Below are 19,929 nucleotides of genomic sequence, written 5' to 3' on the forward strand. Positions count from 1 at the left end.
AACGGCTGCTCATGTAGTACTCTCTCTCTCTCTCTCTCTCTCTCTCTCTCTCTCTCTCTCTCTCTCTCTCTCTCTCTCTCTCTCTCTCTCTCTCTCTCTCTCTCTCTCTCTCTCTCTAATATATTCTAATGATTTTTTTATCATTCCAACTGGTCAAAGGCTGTGGTATGTGCTATCCTGTCTGAGGGAAAGTGCATATAAAAAAATCCCTTCCTGCAATTATTAGGAGAAATGTAGCGGGTTTGACATCCAATAGCCGATGATTAATTAATCAATATTCTGTAGTGGTGTTGTTAAACAAAACAAACTTTAATTTTACTAAACAAATTCTCACAAAGAGCCATTCAAAACTGTACAGAACTCAATTCTTACAATTAAAATTTAAATATTTTTCAAAGATCAAAATTTGATTAATACATATTATACGCCTTATTAAATCGTAGAGGCGGGACGTAGCCCAGTGGTAAAGCGTTCGCTTGATGCGCGGTTAGTCTAGGATCGATCCCCGTCGATGGGCCCATTAGGTTATTTCTCGTTCAGCCAATGCACCACGATTGGTATATCAAAGGTCGTGGTATGTGCTATCCTGTGTGTGGGATGGTGCATGTAAAATATCCCTTGCTACTGATGGACACATGTAGCGGGTTTCCTCTCTAAGACTGTATGTCAAAATGACCAAATATTTGACACCCAATAGCCGACGATGAATAAATCAATGTGCTCTAGTGATGTCGTTAAACAAAACAAACTTTAAGAAGAAAATGAAATCGTGCTACCACTTCTCAAAACAGATATTAAGAGCTGCGGTGATTTCACAAGGTTTTGAAAATGTAACGCTTTATCAGGCCCGTAGCCAGGATTTTGAGAGGGGGTGGTGTCGTTTAGGTTTGTGGTGAGGCAATTTTGCGTTGACGAATATTGGGGGGGAAAAAAACAATGTCACCGATGTGTGTGTGGGGGTGGGGGGGGGTTCGATCGACTCCCCCGACCCCCATTGGCTACGGGCCTGTTTACCATCTAAAGTTATTAAATATCAATCGTTATTATGGGTTTTTTTTACTGATTGGGTTTTTTTCTCGTTCGAACTAGTGCACCACATTTGGACAAAGGCTGTGGCATATGCTTTCTTATCTGTGGGAAAGTGCATGTAAAAGATCCTTTGCTGCATCTGATGACCTCGAGTCAGAATTACCAAATGTTTGACATCTAATAGCCGATGATTAATTAATCAATGTGCTCAAGTGGTGTCGTTAAAGAAACCAAACTTTTTATTATGGTATTAGTATCAAATCATACATAGGAAAACAACTATAAATACATTTCTGAATAAAATAAAATGTGCTGATTCTTACGTAAATTGCGATCTTTTCCATTTTATACCAGGAACATTCAAACAATTGTTTTGAGAGTGTTCTAAAGTGTTCGAAAGTGATAGTCATTGCAATGGACATTAAAGTCAATGTGAAGATTTTCAGCTAGACAGAAACATGATTTAATTTGGATTTATAAATAAATAGAATAATTTTATTAATTAGTTGAGTATCAATTATTGTGTTACAGACTGAAAATACAAAAGATCGAATTCAAGAAAAACGCAATTAGTGATAAAGTACATAAATGTTTAATTAACAAAAAATAAGAACTGCCTTCAAAAATGTTTAGGTGCGAGACGTAGCCCAATGGTACAGCGCTCGCTCGATGCGCGGGCGGTGTGGGATCGATCCCCGTCGGTGGGCCCATTGGGATATTTCTCGTTCCAGCCAATGCACCACGACTGGTATATCGAAGGCCGTGGTATGTACCACCCTGTCTGTGGGATGGTGCATATAAAAGACCCCTTGCTGCTAATCGAAAAGAGTAACCCAAGAAGTGGCGACAGTGGGTTTCTTCTCTCAATATCTGTGTGGTCCGTAACCATATGCCTGACGCCATATAACCGTAAATAAAAATGTTTTGAGTGCGTCGTTAAATAAAACATTTCTTTCTTTTTCTTTCTTTCATAAAGAATTTGATGATCAATGGGAACAGTGGCCATGATTTTTAAAACAAATCATAGAAATACATTTACAAACTAATAATATATAGCAAATTATTCAATCACAAAATATCAGCGTATGTGATTGCGCATATTGTTATGCACAATATCGCCAATTCAAAAAACAAAAACAAAAAACCCAACAACAACAACAAAACAACAACAAAACAACACCCCCCCCCCCCCCCCCCCCCCCCCCCCCCCCCCGCCAAAAAACCCCAAAACAACAACAAAACAACAACAAAAAAACAACAATAACCATTTTCTTTTTTTTTTTTTTATTATTAAATTTCTTAGCCTATTCCATTTCATGGGTTTTATTTACCTCTAAAATAATTCGTTTCTTTTTCTTTCTTGTCCCCGGAAAATTTTCCTTTCTGATGTCTATTTTCAGGTTCAAATGTGTTTGAATGTGACTTTAGACAGCAAATATTTAAAACGTGAAGGATATAGAAGAATTAAACATCTAATCTAAATGTTTAAATATTAAAAACAAACAAGAGTGCTGATTTAAATTACTCTCGCTTATTGAACCGTTATCTTACCTACTCACTGTATTTGTTAACCGGCCTCGGTGGCGCAGTGGTGAAGCCATCGGACTACAGGCTGGTAGGTACAGGGTTCGCAGCCCGGTACCGGCTCCAACCCAGAGCGAGTTCTTAAGGACTCAGTGGGTAGGTGTAAGCTCACCACACCCTCTTCTCTCTCACTAACCACTAAACCACTAAACCACTAACCACTAACCACTAACCACTAAACCACTAACCACTAACCACTAAACCACTAACCACTAACCACTAAACCACTAACCACTAACCACTAAACCACTAACCACTAACCACTAACCACTAAACCACTAAACCACTAACCACTAACCACTAAACCACTAAACCACTAACCACTAACCACTAAACCACTAAACCACTAACCACTAAACCACTAAACCACTAACCACTAACCACTAACCACTAACCACTAACCACTAACCACTAAACCACTAAACCACTAAACCACTAACCAACTAACAACAGCGTGCTTGAACCTTAATTGGATAGAAGCACGGAAATAAGTTGAAATAAAATAAAATAAAAAGTATTTGTTAACGTTCATTTATGATGAGTAAATGCAAAGATTGTTTAATTACATGTTAGAAAAATGAGAACAGGACCAGTAGGGCTGACTATTGCGGTTAGTTTTAGTATTGCAATAGTTAACAGATATCGACTCCAAACCCTGAGTGAGTGCTCCACAAGGCTCAATGGGTAGGTGTAAACCACTTACACCGACCAGTGATCCATAACTGGTTCAACAAAGGCCATGGTTTGTGCTATCCTGCCTGTGGGAAGCGCAAATAAAAGATCCCTTGCTGCTAATCGGAAAGAGTAGCCCATGTAGTGGCGACAGCGGGTTTTCTCTCAAAATGTGTGTGGTCGTTAACCATATGTTTCACGCCATATAACCGTAAATAAAATGTGTTGAGTGCGTCGTTAAATAAAACATTTCTTTCTTTCTGACTTCAGTGGACTTGTTTTGAGTTTGGAGTTTTCCTTACTAGGATTATGAGCCTCTCCAGCCTAGTTTTGACTTTCCTTCTCCTAGACAGTTGTCTTTGTCCACTCACATCCTCTGTTTGTCCGGTCCATATTAGTCTACCAGGAGCTGATGCTCCAGCTGGCATAGCTCCCCGAGTCATTGAGACATGCAAGCTATCTCACGACGTCAAGGAATGGGCCATGAGATAGTTGGGTGACCCTACCAGGAGCTGATGCTCCAGTTGGCATAGCTCCCCGAGTCAATGAGACATGCAAGCTACCTCACGACGTCAAGGAATGGACCATGAGATAGTTGGGTGACCCTACCAGGAGCTGATGCTCCAGCTGGCATAGCTCTCCGAGTCATTGAGACATGCAAGCTACCTCACCACATCAAGGAATGGACCATGAGATAGAACATTACATGTGAAAACGGGTAGATATGAAATTTTGGAGATTCACAAAACAACCTGGTTTAACTGCCTTAAAGTCGCACGCCCTAGTTACAGCCCGCGAAAACTAATTCTAATGTTGGTTAATCTACACAACTGTAACACACTGTAATCCTCGTGACCCAATTACTTGAACTAATTTTGAAACTTAGTATTCACTTATATTTTTGTAGTGGCGGGACGTAGCCCAGTGGTAAGGCGTTCGCTTGAAGCACGGTTCCAATAATTAAAGAATACACAGTCCAGAATACGGTATCAATTCAAGATTACAAAACTATATTTGGGGGATGGATCCAATAATTAAAGAATGCACAGTCCAGAATACGGTAACAATTCAAGATTACAAAACTATATTTGGGGGATGGATCCAATAATTTAAGAATGCACAGTCCAGAATACTGTATCAATTCAAGATTACAAAACTAAATTTGGGGGATGGATCCAATAATTTAAGAATGCACAGTCCAGAATACGGTATCAATTCAAGATTACAAAACTATATGTGGGGGATGGATCCAATAATTTAAGAATGCATAGTCCAGAATACTGTATCAATTCAAGATTACAAAACTATATGTGGGGGATGGATCCAATAATTAAAGAATGCACAGTCCAGAATACGGTATCAATTCAAGATTACAAAACTATATGTGGGGATGGATCCAATAATTAAAGAATACACAGTCCAGAATACGGTATCAATTCAAGATTACAAAACTATATGTGGGGGATGGATCCAATAATTTCAGAATGCATAGTCCAGAATACGGCATACATTACAAAACTATAAACAAAATAAAACAATTTTTGTTTTGCTTAACGACACCACTAGAGCACATTGATTTATTAATCATCGGCTATTGGATGTCAAACATTTGGTAATATTGACATAATAGTCTGAGAAAGGAAACCCGCTACATTTTTTTCATTAGTAGCAAGGCATCGTTTATATGTACCACCCCATAGACAGGATAGCACATACCACGGCTTTTGATATATCAGTCGTGGTGCTCTGGCTTGAACAAGAAATAGCCCAATGGGCCCACCGACGGAGATCGATCCCAAACCGACCGCGCATCAGGCGGACGCTTTACCACTGGGCTACGTCCCGTCCCTACAAAACTAGAAGTGCACTTTCAAAGTGGTCAGTGTTATATTTTGATATTTAAATTCAAACTGTGACGTCACGTCTTAAAATTTTGCAATAATACAATTTTTTAAAATAGCTGTAATCATTAAAAGAAGATATAATCTTTATATGTCACAAGAAAAATTAAAACATATTTTGGGTCATTATATAACTTTATAAACAAATAAAATAAAAATAAAATAAAATAAAATAAAATAAAATACAGTATAATACAACCGAACTGAATTGAATTAAATTGAACTGAATTGAAGAAAACAAACGCCTATCTGCTTATAGAACGCAGTTGTTTAATTTTCAATTTTGTCACTAAAACAATTTCAGTTTACTAAAAATTCAAAATATCTAAATTTCCAAAAAATATATCTCTGTTAGTTTAAGAGGGGGGGGGGGGGGGACTCAGCGGATCACTGTACCAAGTTTCAAAACAATTCATTCAGAACTGTAGGAGAATATAGACTTCCAAGGAAGGACACGTTTCTGGACGGACGGACGGACGGACGCCGGACAAATAGGTATTAGAAAACATTCGCTGACGGAATGCCATATAGGTGCTAAAGACGTATGCTTACTGTTGTCTGCTTATGAAGGCGAGACGTAGCCCAGAGGTAACGCGCTCGTTTGATGCGCGGTCGGTTTAGGATCGATCCCCATCGGTGGCCCCATTGGACTATTTCTCGTTCCGGCCAGTGCTCCACAACTGGTGTAACAAATTAGGTTCCCAGTCTGGAGTTCGCCGCAATAAGATGTTGTTGCTTCACCTCTAGTAGGTGTAACAAAGGCTGTGGTATGTACTATCCAGTCTGTGGGATGGTGCATATAAAAGATCTCTTGCTGCTAATCGAAAAGACTTGCCCATGAAGTGGCGACAGCGGGTTTCCTCTCTATATGTCTGTGTGGTCCGTAACCATATGTCTGACGCCATATAACCGTAAATAAAAAGTGTTGAGTGCGTCATTAAATAAAACATTTCCTTCCTTCCTTATGGATGTGGCTGATATTCTGTGTATTAAGACACCACTAGAGCACATTGGTTTATTAATCGCCGTCTATTGGATGTTAAACATTTGGTCTTTCTAGTGCTATATAGTGTTAGAGAGGAAACCCCATAACATTTCTCCAGTAGTAGCAAGGCATCTTTTATATGCAGTTCTAGCCAGTGCACCACGACTGGTGTATCAAAGACCGAGGTATGTGCTACCCTGTCTGTGGGATGATGCATATAAAAGATACCTTGCTACTAATGGGACAAAGGTATTGGGTTTCTTCTCTTTGGCTATGTCAGAATTACGAAATGTTTGACATCCAATAACCGATGATTAATAAATCAATGTGCTCTAGTGATATAGTTAAACAAAACAAACTTTAACTTTAATACTTATGCACGTTATTAAACACTCACTATCTTGTTATAATAATTATTTTGATTGACGTATGTAAATATCCTCATATGCCACAGACAACGGCTTGGGTTTAAAATGAAGGACAGTTCAGTTCAGTTAGTTAGAGGAATTCAGTGTTATTGTTGTGACTAAGGAAAAAAAGACAGAAATGTTTCATTTAACGACGCACTCAGCACATTTTATTTACGGTTATATGACGTCAGACATATGGTTAAGGACCACACAGATATTGAGAGAGGAAGCCCGCTGTCGCCACTTCATGGGCTACTCTTTTCGCTTAGCAGCAAGGGATCTTTTATATGCACCATCCCACAGACAGGGTAGTACATACCACGTCCTTTGATATACCAGTCGTGGTGCACTGGCTGGAGCGAGAAATAGCCCAATGGGCTCACCGATAGGAATCGATCCCAGATCCGCATCGAGCGAGCGCTTTATCACTGGGCTACGTCCCGCCCCTTGTGACTAGGGAATAAATACACATATACAAATGTTATGTATAGGAATTCAGCGCTATTGTTGCGACTAAGGAATAAATACACATATACAAATGTTATGTATAGGAATTCAGCGCTAGTGTTGCGACTAGGGAATAAATACACATATACAAATGTTATGTATAGGAATTCAGCGCTATTGTTGCGACTAAGAAATAAATACACATATACAAATGTTATGTATAGGAATTCAGCGCTATTGTTGCGACTAAGGAATAAATACACATATACAAATGTTATGTATAGGAATTCAGCGCTATTGTTGCGACTAAGAAATAAATACACATATACAAATGTTATGTATAGGAATTCAGCGCTATTGTTGCGACTAGGAAATAAATACACATATACAAATGTTATGTATAGGAATTCAGCGCTATTGTTGCGATTAAGGAATAAATACACATATACAAATGTTATGTATAGGAATTCAGCGCTATTGTTGCGACTAAGGAATAAATACACATATACAAATGTTATGTATAGGAATTCAGCGCTATTGTTGCGACTAAGGAATAAATACACATATACAAAAGTCACGGGCGTAGCTAGGACTGTATATTGGGGGCAACCCATATGGGGAGGGGGAGGGACAACTCACACTATGTATGTATGTATGTATGTATGTATGTATGTATGTATGTACGTATATAATGTATGTATATATGTATTTAAGAATGAATGACGCACTGACTCAGGAATTTTTTAAAACTAAAAAATTGTTATTTTCTAATTTTGCCCCAGGGATTCGAAATTGATTTTAAATTGACCGTTGTGATATACAAAATATAACTGTTTTTCGGTCTTGTTTTAAGTTTATTTGGCTAGTACTATGTTTTGTTTACAGCCGGATACGATGTATTTGTTTTTAAAAAAATTGTTAGGAAAGGGATAACAACAAACCAACCACTGAAAAATGGACTGGCTTAGAGGCTTAAGCGGCGTGTAGTTGGGTGGAGACTAAGATATCCTTGAGACTTGGATTTTTTCTATATGCAATAACCGGACGTGCTGTAATAGGGTTTTTCATAACAGTTTGCAGATTTAAAAACTCCTCCTTCATAAGTTTACCAATATCAACGCTACGTCGACTGTAAATTATTGGAAAAATTATTTTATCTCTTTTTACAGCTTTATCAGATTCAACGTTGATTCCAAATGGCTGTTTTGTCTGTAATGTACGAATCCAGAAGGCCTCTCGTTCAAGTCTCAAGAGGTCTGTTTCGTCTTTTGAACCAAGTATCAGGGATTGTTCAATTGGAATTATTTCAAAATTTTCATCTAACGAATGGTCAGGTAGATTGAAGTGATTGGCGACAGGGGTGTCAACTTCATGCCGAATATCATACTTGTGACAAACTGCTCTAATTCTCAGTTGGTTTTGCGTTTGTCCTACGTACTGTTTTTTTACATAAATTACAGGTGATTAGATATACTACATTTTTCGAATCACAGTTCATGTCTGTCCGAATTTGATATTCAATTTTGGTCTGTTGACTTTTGAAATGTATGTATGTATGTATGTATGTATAATTTTATAAATGTAATACAGTTTTTTTTAAAGTTTAACAGGTGGGGGTGAGGGGTGGTGGGCATGGCATATGTATACTAAATAAAATACTTAAATACTTTGAAATACATGGTCTTGTTAGATTTTCTAATGGACGGGTATCGGGAGTACGTTTTAAGATCTCAATCGTAATTCAGTGCAAGTACGAAAATAAGTTAAAACCAACAGAAATCCATAATTTTCTATTTTCGCCGCTGACGCGCAGGTATGAATAAGCCTTTAGAATTTGGCAAAATATCTCAGTCTGTAAATGTTGCTGATAGGTGAAGTTCGATAACTCTTTTTGGTTTCACACTCGAGAGAAAAAGAATTATGCCGCATAATGCCTATAAATAGAAAATGACGCAAGGGGGATTTTGATACGTGGATATTTATATTGGTGGCCGACTAGTAAATTCCAGGTTTTTCTAGATGACATTTAAACTGATGTCTGACTTATTCAATACGTAGATGTTTACTTTAGTGTATTATTATGGGCGGTGACTAGATGACTCTGTACTGAAATAGGAGTGTGGTTCTATTGTGTTTAAATCTAGTAAATAAGAAGAAAATTCAGTCGGGTGAAACTGACGCATAATAAATTTCAAACACGGAATTCCCCATTAAACTGAAAACTGGTCTTTTCCGAATTAAACATTTTAACCCACGCCCCCCCCCCCCCCCCCCCCCCGATTATTTTATTTTTTATTTTTTTTATTAAAGGGACATTCCTGAGTTTGCTGCATTTTAAGATGTTTCTGAAAAATTAAATATTTCTACGATTAAACTTACATATTAAATATATTTTCTTGTTTTGAATATCAGTGTCTGTATATTCAATGTGTTTCTTGTCGTCTTAATATTTGTAAGAAGCCCAAACTGGATTTTGCCTTCAAGTATATTTTAGGAAATAAAATGAAATTTAACCTAGTACAAATATTAGAACGACCAGAAACACGTTTAATATACAGCCACTAATATTTTATGCAGAAAAATATATTTGATATGTAATTACAATCGTCTAAAGGTCTCTGTTAGTTGATAACATCTTAAAAATTGCAGCAAACTCAGGAACATACCTTTAACATATTGGTGAAAAGAGTACATATATAAGATTTAACTGGACCCGCAGGGTTAACGTAGTATAAATAAATAAATTAACTAACTAACTGACAGACAGCCAGCCAGCCATACAAATAGATAGAGAGATAGAGAGATAGATAGATAGATAGATAGATAGATAGATAGATAGATAGATAGATAGATAGATAGATAGATAGATAGATAGATAATAAAAACACCTACCCTTGATAAAAGAAAAGAAAAGAAAAAAGAAAAAGAAAAGAAAAGAAAAGAAAGAAAAAAAAACCCAAACAAAACAAAAGGAAAAAGGCATATTTCCTGAAACGCCTTTGTTTTGTCTTTCTTTCTTTTTCTTCAATCTTTTCCGTTTGCAATTCAAGTGATTATACAACGATATATTTCATGAGTCTTTTTGTTGTTTTTGTAAACTGAATTTTATAAAAATTGTATACGTTCCTATATAAACTGAATATTAAAACATCATACTTATTATATACCACAGTGTTGCTGCAAACGAAATACTTTGAAATGACAACTTACAACGAATAACTGTTCAAACAATTCGTTACAATGACAATCGCAAATGTCATGTATAATAATTATTATTCTGCATTCTACATGCACAATTCTTCATAACAGATGCAGGTATATGCGTATTAAAAATAAATAAATAAACAAATAAATAGATAAATGGATAAATATGTAGGTTGGTGGGTAGATAGATAGTTAGATAGATAGACAGATAGATAGATAGATAGATAGATAGATAGATAGATAGATAGATAGATAGATAGAGAGACAGAGAGATAGATACATAAAACATAATAAGAAATATGAAGAAATAAACCTACATAAGTAAATACATAAATAAATAAATAAATAAATAAATAAATAAATAAATAAAAACATTAAAATAAAAAATAATAAAAATAAATAAATAATAAATTAATAAATAGATAAATAAATAAATAAATAGATAAATAAATAGATAAATAAATAGATAAATAAATAAAAATAAATACATGAAAAATAAAGATAGATAAATAAATAAATAAAAATAAATAAATAAATACTCTGTAAATATATAAAATCGCTTTCATTAAATAGGGTTGGGGGGGGGGGGGGGGATCTCCGAAACCCCACTCTGTATATGCGTCTGTCAAATCAGTGTCACATAAAAAATTACTCCTTTTTTCGATCTTAACTCCCAGAAGCTATGCTAACGGGGGCGGCGGGGGGTCCAGCTCTGTCTGTAGGACACTCGCCTCAAGTGATTGGGCGTAGGATCGAATCTCCTAGGTGGACCCATTCTCCGATTCCTTTTTTCTTCTTTAATTTTTTATTTTATTTATTTATTTATTTTAATACAAATTTAGTACTAGGGCTAGTATGCGTTATTGTAATTTTAACTATTGCTCGTTTTCTATTCCAAGGTACAATATAACACTATATTTACTTACCATTACGTTCTGTTATACCAATTGCTTCTTCCTCACCATTCGACACTGTTACGGTGTTACGGTAATTCCAGATATAGCTAGGGCTTGAACGTTCGCTTCATGCCGTTACATGGGTTGTAGCATCTTTCGAGTTTCTTCTCGAAAGCACACATCATTTAGATACATTTCAGCTGATGAAACAGTTAATATATTGTGAAGTAGCTCCAGCTTTTGTGTGTGACGAAATTGTTTTTTTCCCCAACGTAAGGTCGCGTACTAAGTACATCATATGGCGTATATGCGTCAAAGGCTATTTTTAGATCCTGGACTTTCCAATGCTAACATTTATAAGAAGGCCGGCGATTATCAATCGCACATCTTTCCGACGATACATCATTGTGAACGGACTGTTATATTATTGTAACAGTAAAGGTAAAATAGTTTTCATTTCATATCATTATTTGTATTACGGTACTATAAAACAAATTAATTATTAATTTATTTATTTTCAAGGGTCTGTCCTGAGTTTGCTACCAATACAGCTGTTTTTGATTTCTAAAATTACATATTAAATATATTTTTCTTGTTTAGATTATTATTTTCTATATAAACAACTTGTTTAATACGGTATCTATTAGCCTGTTAAAAGGTTATCGTCCTAATATAATGTTTGCAGTAGCCCAAACCAGAATTTACCTACGAATAATTTCGTACGTTCGAAAAAATTATTTCCGTACGTCATACTCAAGGTTAAATGGATATTCGAGACTGTAAAGTCGGCATTAACGTCCGCACATGGTCAAATAGAAATAGTTATCCACATTCTAAGTTTAAAATAGGTACTTTTAAAACAATTGTTCGTGTAAATAATAATTTTGCTTTTTGAAAGAAGAAATAAAATAAAATCAAAAAGCCTGGTCACTACTATTGAGTTTCAAATCATCCGCAAAATATAAATTACTGCACAAGCAAAAATTAATAAAATAAAATAAAATAAAATAAATATATACACTAGTAACTGACGAGTAGATAATGGGTGTTTAATTGTTTATATATATATATATATATATATATATATATATATATATATATATATATATATGTATATGTATATGTATATGTATATGTATATATATATATATATATATATATATATATATATATATATATATATATATATATGAAAAAATTGAACAACACCCATTTTTATAACATATAAACTATTGCTCTTAATTTATTTTTGTATTTAATTGTAGGCCTAATTTATTACCGATTTTATTGTTTTCTGAATACTTATCGTAACAATCATATCGACCATTCATCATTCGGCATGGTAAAGCTGTTATTTCGACATACAGTGACATTGCTGTTACACAATCCTTTGTTAAACAGCATTGACTGAACAGTTAAAGATAAAGTTTACAAATAGATCATAAAGATAATAAAGGAATACGGATTTTGCTTTAAAAAAACAACTAGTTACAAAGTAGATATTTCAAGAAATACACAGTGAGAGGTTTCGTATGAATAAATAGACTCTTGGGGAATCCCCATTTAATTTCCGATGCTTTTGTGGATGTGAGTAGACAATCAAATTTCACATTTTATGCCGATTCAATGCTGGGTTTTCTGCCGAGTTTTAGCGGTGATTTAGTAACCGCACTGTTAAAAAACCTTTTGTGAATATAAATAATTATTTTAGCGTGTTTCAGATCATCCACTTTATAAAAGAATTAAGTTTAAACTAATTAAAAAACGCAAAACAACACACACAAACACACACACACAACACACACACACACACACACACACACACACACACACACACACAAACACACACACACACACAAACACACACACACACACACACACACACACACACACTGTTTTGTTTGCTTTTGTTGCTGTTGCTGTAAAATGACGCACTTGACCCTTTAATAATCTCTTCTCACGGCCTGGATCTTGCTCAGTCGATAGAGCATTCGTCTGAGGTGCTTGCGTCGTCGGATCAAACCACCTCGGTGGACCTATTCTCTGATCATTCTCTGATTAGTTTTATTTTCTCGTCCCAACCAGTGCCTCACGACTGGTACTAGTATATCAGAGGCGTGGTATGTGCTGTTCTGTCTGTGAGAAAGTGCATATGAAAGATCTCTTGAATCTAATGGGGAAATTACCGAATGTTTGACATCCAATAGCCGATAATTAATAAATCAATGTTCTCTAGTGGTGTCTTTAAACAAAACAAACTCTATATTTAGCTAAATATAATATTAATCTCTTCGAAACGTTTAAATATTTAATAATTTCGAGATTACATACTGGCTTCGTCTCCTAAATGTAATAAACAAAAACAAGCAAACAAACAAACAAACAAATAATATATACAATACATACAATACATACATACAATACATACATACATACATACAATACATACATACATACATACATACATAGATGTATATATATATATATATATATATATATATATATATATATATATATATATATTTGAAGCTCCATAGCAGATATCTAGATTATTGCACGAGCGGAAGTGCCTTATAAAATTTATGTAACGGGTTTAGGTATTGCGTTTTATTACCTTGACGTTACATAAAGGGCGGGACGTAGCCCAGTGGTAAAATGCTCGCTTGATGCACGGTCGGTCTAGGATCGATCCTCGTCAGTGGGCCTACTGGAATATTTCTCGCTCTAGCCAGTGTACTACGACTGGTATATCAAAGACCGTGGTATGTGCTATCCTGTATGTGGGATGATGCATATAAAAGATTCCTTACTATTAATGGAAAACATGTAGCGGGTTTCATATCCATGACTGTGTCAAAATGACCATATGTTTGACATCCATTAGCCGATTACTAATAAATCAATATGCCCTAGTGGTGTCATTAAAAAAACAACTTTATATGTTTGACGTTACATACGTATTAAATAGTTCAATTTCTTGTCACTGATTGAAATCGGATCACATTAGTCGTATAACAGTGGTTTGATTTCAGTCAAATTCAGGGTCGTATCGTGGTGTCGACCTGGGATATAGAGAGGGGCGAACATGAATATTGCGGTCCCCTTTGTCTACATTTGTCCTGGACACATATATGAATAGCGTCATATTGCTTTGAAAAAATAAAGGTTCATCTGAACGCCCCCCCCCCCCCTCCCTCCATTATCCCCCAGCTATCGCTTCTAAAATTGCATTAATTAAAAGAATAAAACAACATAAACAGAGCTACTATTTTATTTATTTATTTATTTATTTATGTATGTATGTATGTATATACACACACATATACATACATACATACATACATCTCCCATCTCCCATTGTCTACTACTTTCATAGTAGAACTATTATTTGCCTTGAAAAACAGGAGATCATAACGTCTGGATTATCAAATGAATGTTACCCAGGGGATGAAGACACACATTCACATAATGTTATTTATCGTGTTTACGTTTACTATAAAGCCACTTGAATGAATCCCGTGTTCTAGCTAGCAATACATAAAAGGGCGCTGCACCATTCCCCAGTTTTGTGTCCTAATTCATTGCCGTAAAAAAATGAATAATATATACTAGTATATATATATTTGTTTTTATAATAAAACACTTGCGTTCCTCTGAATGCATATACAGCGTTATCACGGGTCTGAATTCAACTAAGAAACGCTTGACAATATCTCGTTTTGTCACAGGTGTGAAAGTCCACCAATGGTACCGTAGCAAACTTTCTCTTCTTTTGTTAGTGGTTACGACTGCAGACGGGCAGCCAGCCAGTCGTATCAAGCTTGATTCCGTCGGCAGTCATCCTCACCCTGTCGCAGATACAACCACAAATAACGTAACTAATTAAGCAAACACCCAGCTGAAAAGTAGTCTATCACGATAAATCTTGGTTTATTTTCTTTTAAAATAGCTTAAATTATTAATGCGTCTGATAAAAATTCCCGAAAGCTGATTTTAATAGATGTTCTACGAAACGCGGCGCTTTAGCAACTTGTGCACATGAATATGTATGCAGATATCAATTTAATTACTTATTTACTTGTTTGTTCGTTTCTTTCGTTCTTTATTTCCTCATTTATAGATTTTAAAAAATATATAATTATTTTAATTTGTGGATGGTATTAAATGGTATACGTTCTACAAACAATTAAAAAAACCCAAAAAAATCAACAGTTTTCCAAGGAATAGTGATCAAAACGTACAGTTTGCAATGATACTAATTATGGCTTTTCGTATAATCCAATTTAAGAATAATAAATCTGGTTTTGGAAACATTCCCTCCGCAGTATACATACGTTTATGCATTGATACAATTTAATATACCTATGGTTATGGGTGAAACCTTTGGTTCGTAAAATAATGCATAAAATGGTAAGAATAATAAATCTGGTTTGTGGAAAAACTGATTCCCTCACTGCATCGTAATATACTTTATATATCGTAAACGTAATGACGAGAATACAACATAATCGTCCCATCTCTGATATATATATAATTATATCTTCTACTTCCAGAGAAAACATTTTCAATATGGCCCTTGGTTGCTCTTGATATTGAAACCGACAGCGAGTCAGCACGTGTTGAAGAGGTCACAAATACAAGACAGCACATACTACAGAAAGAGTATTCAGACTCTTACATTGTCAGTGATTTTGAAACCATGGCGATAGATGACAGTACAGATTTGGTAGACGAGACATATGAAAGACATACGACGCATGCGCTCGATACAAGACACGTCACGCTGCAAAGAAATACGTCATATTCGACAGACGTCACAAGCGAAAGTAGCGCGTCACACGCTGTACATATACCGGTGTCGAGAGTAAGACGACGGCTCTCTCGTGGATCTAGAGGTGTTCGTACACGGACAAGAAGAGAAGACAACCCAACACTTCCTGACGTCTCGGTAGACGAAGGGTACAGTTCACAGAGTCTTTGTTCCGTAGATCTCCAAACAGTCCAGTCTCCAACTTCTGCCAGGCTCTCTACTGACAAACACATGTCCTTCATATCCACTCCATTTTGTTCCAGTGGCTGGTCGCTTGTACTGGACGTATTCTCACAAGACAACGACGGGGACACCTTTCTCCATCTCTCCATTATCGACTGCAACGTTGAACGAACAGAATCTTACATTTCCTTGGCTCCAAACCAGGACTGGCTGAACATAGCCAACCTCCTGCGCCAGACGCCGCTCCATCTGGCGGTCATACTCAAGGCAGCGTCTGTGGTCAGGAGACTGATGTCGGCAGGGGCATCGGTTGACGTCAGAGACAGTCATGGGAACACCCCCCTGCATGTCGCCTGCAGAGAAGGAGACGTGGACACGGTGCAGTGTCTGCTGAAGCCGGTGTATTACGAGGAGACACTTGTGAACAAATACGATATTCCATATCAAAGAATTCCGCAGGATCTCGACATACGGAACTACGAGGGACTCTCCTGTCTTCACGTTGCCGCTCATGGTAACCATAGACACGTTATGGAACTCTTGCTGAAGAAAGGAGCAAAGGTCAACTCCAGAGACAGAAAGAGTGGAAGAACTGTCTTGCACTACGCCGCAGAAACGGGGAATCAAGAATTGGTCGAATTTCTTCTCCGACAAAGAAAGATAAACATCAACTGTGTAACGTATAGCGGAAATACCCCCGTCGTTCTGGCAGCTGGAAGAGGTTATTCTCATATCGTGGAATACCTCATAGCGAACGGTGCTGATTGCTCTTATCTGCGCATGCGCGATGACACGTCAGATGAAGAATGCGGAGAAATGTATGATGACTTTAAGATTGATGGGGAACCCATCTCGTGAGACATATACTTCGAGTGAAAAGAAGAAACATTAGCCATCCTTCGACTGAGATCTCTTTAGTTAGTGTCCAAGACATTAACAGAACATGTATTTATCTTGTGATCGAGCGGTGACAACGTTAGTGTTCGAATTATCGTTTATTTTTCATGTTCAAAACAACTATAGAAACTGTTATGTAGAAAAGTGTCTTGGTGTAACCGTCTTAATATAGATATGTGCATATTATGTTTCCTTTCTACAATAATAGTCAAAGGGTCTATATAAGACATATGTGACTTGTTATTAGTTTTGTCATGAAATGTAAAGAACATACCGTGAACAAATTGGAATAAGATAATTTGATTTACTGTAGTGAAAATAACAAACACTAGCCAGACTAATATCGCGTATAACTTTCTTAAAGGGGCAGACCCTAGTTTGTAAACACTACAGCACATGTTTCACTATAAGAGCCGTTTATACAAACAGAAATCAAATATTACGTATATTTTATTGTTTAGATTATCCATTTCCGCAGAACCGAATTGTTTGTGGTCATCCTGTTGTCTCTAATATCACAAAATGTATTTTTCATAGTTTTAAAAACGCACGTACGTCTGAGAAGTAGCAGTTATTGATTCGAATTCTAGTCTATTTTTTAAGGATATTTTCCGGTTTTAATATCACAAACTCTTCTTTCACTATGTTGTAACTTTATTCAAATATGTTACAGGTTTGTAGATTAACTAAACTTAGTGTCCGTTTTTACGAGTTGAAACTACGGTCTGCGCCTTTAACTGAAATGTGTTTGTGTTATAGCTGTCTGAATACGTATATATATATACATTTTATGTTGCTATTTATTTATCGATTGATTGAATACATGTTTTATTTATGTCTTTATTAAGTTATTTATTTATTAATATACCAAAAGGTATAGGTGTTTATGTTGAATATTACATACATATATTGTGCAGAAAGATTACAAATGGATACAATACATTGTATATATATAATATTTGGTGAAACCAATTTTGTATCCGACATATACCTGGTATTATCATCCTGTTTAATATGCTAAAATTATTTTCAAAATGTTCTTATGCATTTATTTTGTCAAACATATAATGCGAAAAAAAATAAAACATATTTTTTCACTTTACGTCTTTAATTTGTCGTGTTGTTAATAATTTGCTCTAACTTTTTTTGGTTGTTTTTCAGCGCACAATTCGTTTCGTACTTATTTCCAATTATGGTTCAAGCACGTTGTCCCAGCCATATACCTCAAGTGCCTGAGAAAAGCTAATGTTAATGCCGGTGTAAAAGGAACGCAGGTCCGTGGGAACCAAGGTCCTACGGTCCTCGGTTCCTAGGAACAGTTGTCCTTTCGGACCTCCATAGCTTAGGAACCATAGTCCTACCCGGACTTTCATACCTGGTTTATTTTTAAGTTTGTTTTTTTGTCCTAGGACTTGTATTTCTGCCGAACTTAAATTCCTTCTACAGCAGTGACAGAAATACTAGTCCGTCAAATTAGATGTACGTTTGTTATACTCTGCAATTTGAACAAGCTGCCAGAAAGACACGAGAAAAAAAGTGAATTTTTGGCAGCCTTCCCTCGCAGTGTGATGTATAAGTGTACGATTCTCTTAAGATTATTGTGGGTTCAAATCTACATGTCAAATATATATAAAAAAAAAATTAAGTTTGAGTATCAACTTAATTATTTGTTTACGTCATAGACTTGTGGATCAGACGTGAGTGAAAGAAAGAAGTGTTTTATTTAACGACGCACTCAACACATTTTATTTACGGTTATATGGCGTCAGACATATGGTTCAGGACCACACAAATTTTGAGAGGAAACCCGCTGTCGCCACTACATGGGCTACTCTTCCGATTGGCAGCAAGGAATCTTTTGTTTGCGCTTCCCACAGGCAGGATAGCACAAACCATGGCCTTTGTTGAACCAGTTATGGATCACTGGTCGGTGCAAGTGGTTTACACCCACCCATTGAGCCTTGCGGAGCACTCACTCAGGGTTTGGAGTCGGTATCTGGATTAAAAATCCCATGCCTCGACCGGGATCCGAACCCAGTACCTACCAGCCTGTAGACCGATGGCCTGCCACGACGCCACCGAGGCCGGTCAGACGTGAGTGAATTTTTGTAATCGTCTTACATGTTTGTTAGAATACTGAAGTAGGACGAGTATCTTGCTTTTTTCAAAAGTATATAATGCAACTACAAATATAAAGTAGGCTATATGTTCATGTGTTCAACAATAAGAAATATAAAAAAAAAAAAAAAATATGGAGCCCAAAATTGTTTTAAAAAAATATATGAAAACTGGTAACTCAAAAAAACTTAACAACTGGCGAACAATAAAGTAAAGTAAAGTTTGTTTTATTTAACGACGCCGCTAGAGCACATTGATTTTTAATCTTATCATCGGCTATTGGACGTCAAACATATGGTCATTCTGACACTGTTTTTAGAGGAAACCCGCTGTCGCCACATAGGCTACTCTTTTTCACGACAGGCAGCAAGGGATCTTTTATTTGCGCTTCCCACAGGCAGGATAGCACAAACCATGGCCTTTGTTGAACCAGTTATGGATCACTGGTCGGTGCAAGTGGTTTACACCTACCCATTGAGCCTTGCGGAGCACTCACTCAGGGTTTGGAGTCGGTATCTCGATTAAAAATCCCATGCCTCGACTGGGATCCGAACCCAGTACCTACCAGCCTGTAGACCGATGGCCTGCCACGACGCCACCGAGGCCGGTCAGACGTGAGTGAATTTTTGTAATCGTCTTACATGTTTGTTAGAATACTGAAGTAGGACGAGTATCTTGCTTTTTTCAAAAGTATATAATGCAACTACAAATTTAAAGTAGGCTATATGTTCATGTGTTCAACAATAAGAAATATAAATTTTTTTTTTTAAATATGGAGCCCAAAATAGTTTTA

The 19,929-nt window shown here is 36.3% G+C and overlaps 2 protein-coding genes across 2 annotated transcripts in view; one reads left to right on the forward strand and one right to left on the reverse strand.

The window, feature by feature from the left end:
- Positions 1-11,363, reverse strand: part of LOC121385312 — a 54,646-nt gene extending 43,283 nt beyond the window's left edge. The window contains exon 1 of the mRNA XM_041515945.1: positions 11,159-11,363. The gene's annotated coding sequence lies outside the window, so the exon portion shown is untranslated. The remainder of the gene's footprint in view (positions 1-11,158) is intronic.
- A 4,299-nt stretch (positions 11,364-15,662) lies between these two features.
- On the forward strand, positions 15,663-17,574 carry LOC121385222 (NF-kappa-B inhibitor alpha-like). The gene has a single exon (XM_041515805.1). The coding sequence runs from the start codon at positions 15,828-15,830 to the stop codon at positions 16,977-16,979; it is 1,152 nt and encodes a 383-aa protein (XP_041371739.1). The 5' UTR covers positions 15,663-15,827; the 3' UTR covers positions 16,980-17,574.
- The last annotated feature ends 2,355 nt before the right edge of the window (positions 17,575-19,929 follow it).

This window comes from Gigantopelta aegis, chromosome 11 (assembly GCF_016097555.1).
Source record: "Gigantopelta aegis isolate Gae_Host chromosome 11, Gae_host_genome, whole genome shotgun sequence".
NCBI classification, from domain to species: domain Eukaryota; kingdom Metazoa; phylum Mollusca; class Gastropoda; order Neomphalida; family Peltospiridae; genus Gigantopelta; species Gigantopelta aegis.